General features: G+C 51.3%; 1 protein-coding gene across 1 annotated transcript in view; it reads right to left on the reverse strand.

Moving 5' to 3' along the window:
* Positions 1-4,893, reverse strand: part of KIAA0513 (KIAA0513 ortholog) — a 53,711-nt gene that overhangs the window by 29,252 nt on the left and 19,566 nt on the right. Inside the window, exon 2 of the mRNA XM_015420610.1 lies at positions 1,854-2,375. Coding sequence (XP_015276096.1) covers positions 1,854-2,209 — 356 coding nt within the window. The 5' untranslated portion in view covers positions 2,210-2,375. The remainder of the gene's footprint in view (positions 1-1,853; positions 2,376-4,893) is intronic.

Here is a 4,893-nt window from a genome sequence, read left to right on the forward strand (position 1 = left end):
AAGGACTCACACTGGTAAACAAGGGGCACTGCAGACAGGAAGCCGGTGAAGAATTTATATATTTATTCCATTTATGCCCGACCCTCCCTGCCAAAGGAAGATCGGGAGCGGGAACTAGGAAATTGCTCCTGGAACTTATATATGGTAGTGCTCATTTCTTATATGAGGGGTGCACCAAGAAAAGGAAAGACAAAGCAAAACAAAGCTCCCCCCCAAAAAAAACTGTCATGGTACAGCTCTCCAGTTGCTTCCATCAGAAGGGGACAGTGCCACGGGCAGGGAGTCGGGGACGTGCTGTGCCAGGCGCCCCAGCCAGAGAGGAAGCGGCACGTGCAGGTACACTCGAGCGGGAGGCCAGGGACTCTCGGCGGCTTAAAGGGAAAGGATGCTCCTTTGGAGACGGGTCCCGCTGGCCATCTGCCCTCCTTGTCCGAGAGAAAGGTCAACACCATTCAGCCGAAATCACCTGCTAAGTCCTCCAGCTTTTGCTACTGAGAAGAGACAAATTCCAGCCGGGGATATTTCTACCCCGGTGTTCCGTCTCCAATAATGGGTCAGCCTTTTCTCGGGGCAAAGGGACTTGACAACAAAACCCCACCACCACCTTTCTCTTGATCCCTATATCTGTCTGTGCACAGAAAGTCTGCACTCACCGACTAGAACAGGGGTGGCCAAACTGTGGCTCAGGAACCACATGCGGCTCTTTCACACGTATTGTGCGGCTCCCGCTACAGTGGCTGTGGAAGCAAAGGGGAGCCATGCTTTTTCTGTCTCCCTTCCTCCCTCCCATCTATTTGCTTTTTTGTTTCTCTCTCTCTCTCTTTCTCTCTCTCTCTCTCTTTCTTTCCACCTCTCTCTCTCTTTTTCTCTCTCTTAGACAAATAAATATCTGGCAAACAAATGAACTTCATTGGACAAATAAATATCATTATCAAAATCTGTTTTCACCCCTTTTGTTTTTATTTTCGGCAGTCTTATTTAATGTTGATAAAAGGCACATCTGCATATTTTTAAATAAAAACATGTGTAACATTTGTTCATCTCCTGCGGCTCTCAAACATCTGGGGTTTATTCTATGTTGGCTCTTACGTTGACCAAGTTTGGCCACCCCTGGACTAGGGGTTAATGGCTGTTGAACTTGTCCAGTGTGAATTTATACAACCTTCAAAAAATGGCCTTGCTGGCTCAGATACAAGGTCCACCTAACCCAGGACCCCGTTCCCAACAGTGGACAGCCAGATGCCTCCAGGAAGCCCACCAGCAAGGAATCCAAGTCTTACAAGGAGAGGCTGAAAAAGTTGGGTATGTTTAGCCTGGGAGAGAGAAGGCTTAGAGGGGACATGATTGCACTCTTCAAGTATCTGAAGGGCTGTCCTGTAGAAGATGGAGCAGATCTATTCTCTCTTGCTCCGGATAGCAAGGCTAGAGCTAATGGGTGGAAATTACAAGGGAGTCGATACCGGCTCAATATCAGGAGAAACTGCCTAACTGTAAGAGTGGTTGAGCAGTGGAACAGACTGCCTCGGGAGGTGGTGGAGGCTCCTTCGTTGGATGTTTTCAAGCGGAGGTTGGATAACCATCTTTCAAGTCTGTTGTAGGGCTATCTTTCGGCTCTGCTCCTGCAGAGTGCAGGGGGTTGGACTGGATGACCTGCAAGGTACCTTCCAATTCTAACATTCTATGATTCTATGACACACACACACCCATGGCTCATCCTCAATGACTCATGTACTACCAGTTTCGAACGCATGAGATAATTGGGGTCATCCACCACAGCCTCCCGGCCCCCTCCACAATCCCAGCATGCACCCAGGAGCCAAAGCCATATCCCCGGCTGCTGCCCAAGCACTCACCCGCCGATGAAGATCTTTTCAACGTATTGCCGAATAAACTCCCGGTTGGCAGCCGTCACTTCGTCCTTGGCGGACTCCGTGCTCTGATTGGACGAGTAGGACTCCGAGGAAGACCGGCGGTGGTTGTTCCAGCTGTGGTGGGTGGGGGAGTCCGTGGTGTCATTCTCGCTGTCCGCCGATTCGGTGGCATCGCTCTCCTCAGCCACGGCAGTCGCGTCATCTGTCAGGTGGTCCAGCAACCCGTTGCCGTTGGGAGCAGGAAGAGAAGACGGGGGGACGGAGTCAGAAGTATCGGTGGTGGAGGGTTCAGAGTCAAAGTCAATGAGGTTCCCCACAGGTACATCCATGACCTCCATGGTTCCAAGGGTGGTGGTGTGGCATCAATTGGCACTGTGGACTCTGGCTCGGTTTCCCTTTCAGGGGACTTTGGAGGCCATTTAGACTTCAGGCAGCAAAGAGGATTCTGGGATGGCAGCAGCTACAGACCACGCGTGTCTCTTCATCCCGTATTTTCCAAGGTAGCTGAAAAACAGAACATCCTGATTCAGTAACCGGCGTGACTGACTTTCGAGGGAGGGTTCAGCTCCCCATTCTTGCCTCAGCCTAACCTATCTCGCAGGACTGTTGTGATAAAAGATGGCTGGAAACCACTTCCAGCATTAAACTCCCCAGAGGAAAGAAAGGACAAAAATCTAACACAGAAATAAAGTCCTGGGATTTCACTGCATAATTTGATAACTGGATCCAGGGTTTAGAAAAAGAAGAGGAGGAGATTGGATTCATACCCCGCCCTTCACTACCCAAAGGAGTCTCAGAGCGGCTTACAAACTCCTTCACCTTCCCCTCCCCACAACAGACACCCTGTGAGACAGGTGGTGCTGAGAGAGCTCTTGACAGAAACTCCTCTTTTTTCAAGAACAGAGCTACGGCTTGCCCAAGGTCATCCAGCAGGTGCAAGTGGAGGAGTGGGGAATCAAACCCGCTTCTCCCAGATCAGAGTCCGCGCACCTAACCACGACACCAAACCTGGACAGCCCAGGCTAGCCAGATTTCATCAGGCCTCAGAAGCTCAACAGCCAGTTTGGTGTAGTGATTAAGTGTGTGGACTCTACTCTGTGCAGACTCTAATCTAAGTGTGTGGACTCTAATCTGGGAGAACCGGGGTTGATTCCCCACTCCTCCTCCACTTGCAGCTGCTGGATGACCTTGGGCAAGCCACAGTTCTGATAAGAGCTGTCCTTGAAAAAGGGCAGTGTCTGTCAGAGCTCTCTCAGCCCCACCCACCACCTCCCAGGGTGTCCGTTGGGGGGAGGGGAAGGGAAAGGAGTTTGTAAGCTGCTCTGAGACTCCGAGTGAAGGGCGGGGTATCAATCCAATCTCCTCTTCTTCTAAGCAGGGTCAGCACCAGTCATTATTTAGACAGGAGACCACCAAGGAAGTCCAGTAAAGAGCCCAGGGGGCGGGCACATGCAACAAGCCCCACCCCCTGCTCCCAGCAGCCCTCAGTCAGAGCAAGAAGCAGCCAGGTAAGATGCAGAGCTCCCCCCGGCCCCCCGGCCCAAAACAGTCCAGTGGCATCTTTAAGACCAAGTTTTAGCTAGCCATCCAAAAGAGTCCAGTGGAGCCTGAGCGGTGGGTGTTTCCTTCCAACACACTTCCGGTGATGTCAGGGGGTGTGGCCTATGCAAATAAGTTATGCTAATGAGTTATGCTAATGAGCTCCTGCGCCTCTTTTCCTACGAAATGACCCCTGATAGAAAGTATGTAAAGATTCCTTCACCAGTGCGGGGAGGACTGGGAGGAGCACACAGGCGGATTTCGTACACAGGCTCATGCCAACACCGCGAAAGATGTGGAAATGCAACAGGGACTTTTCCAGGTCCAAGAACATCTTCCCAGAAGACCCGAGAAACACGACCGGGCATTCAGCCACTCAGGAAAAGCCATTAACTTATGAGTTAAGTTTTATACAGATCGAAGCCTCCCCTCTGGGGACCGGCAAAACTCATTTGTTTAACACAATTAAGCCTAGATGGAGACAGAATGGACTGTTAACGGCGTACTTGGAAACGGCCTCTTCAAGATGGTCTCTCCCTGATTAGGATCTGCCATCCCGCTTTAAAAAATAAGGAAGGATTGCAGTTATACGAACAGACTCCCCCCCCCCAAAAGGCAGGCCTCCAAATCTGTATTGCTCCTGTTCCTTGAACAGCATCTCCTTGATCTGTTTTCAAAAAAACCTTTGTGGTCCCCAAAGCCCTGTCCTCTAGTGCCAAAGTAGATCGGGGAGTGGGTGGTGGTGGTTCTGGGGAAGATCCCGGGACCTGGAGATATCCCAGCCCAAGGGAATCAGAGTTTCTGGTGTCCAAAGGTAAAGGTAAAGGTTCCCTTGCTTGAAAGCCAGTCGAGTCTGACTCTAGGGTTGCGGTGCTCATCTCCGTTTCCAAGCCGAAGAGCCAGCGCTGTCCGAAGACGTTTCTGTGGTCATGTGGCTGGCATGACTAAACACCAAGGCGCACGGAACGCTGTTACCTTCCCACCGAAGCGGTCCCTATTTATCTACTTGCAATTTCTTGCTTTCGAACTGCTGGGTTGGCAGGAGCTGGAACTAGAGACGGGAGCTCACTCCGTCATGCGGCACACTCGGGTCTCAAACTGCTGAACTACCGACCTTCCACAGCCTGCAGTTCAGCGTCTTCACCACTTGAGCCACCACAGCTCCTGGTGTCCAAAGGCTGAGCATTAAAATATGGGATGTGCCAATACTTGCCTACTTTACAATGCTGCTGTTAAGGATGACCGTGATACCGTAATCTATGTGAACGGCTTTCAAACGCTGCAAGCGCTATACAAATGTTGGACACAGCATTATTATTAAACAGGGGATGCAGAGAAAAGTGCCGTACACCATGCCAGGTTGCTGGACCACCCACTTGCTTGGACAGTAGGGTCGACAACTTCCAGGAGGGGTCTGGCATGATAGCATCATGGAGGAGGAGGAGGAGGAGGAGGAGGGGGTGATAAGGGCCCCTCCAGGCCC

Source organism: Gekko japonicus, unplaced genomic scaffold, assembly GCF_001447785.1.
Source record: "Gekko japonicus isolate JY-2015 unplaced genomic scaffold, Gekko_japonicus_V1.1 scaffold908, whole genome shotgun sequence".
In the NCBI taxonomy this organism is placed as follows: domain Eukaryota; kingdom Metazoa; phylum Chordata; class Lepidosauria; order Squamata; family Gekkonidae; genus Gekko; species Gekko japonicus.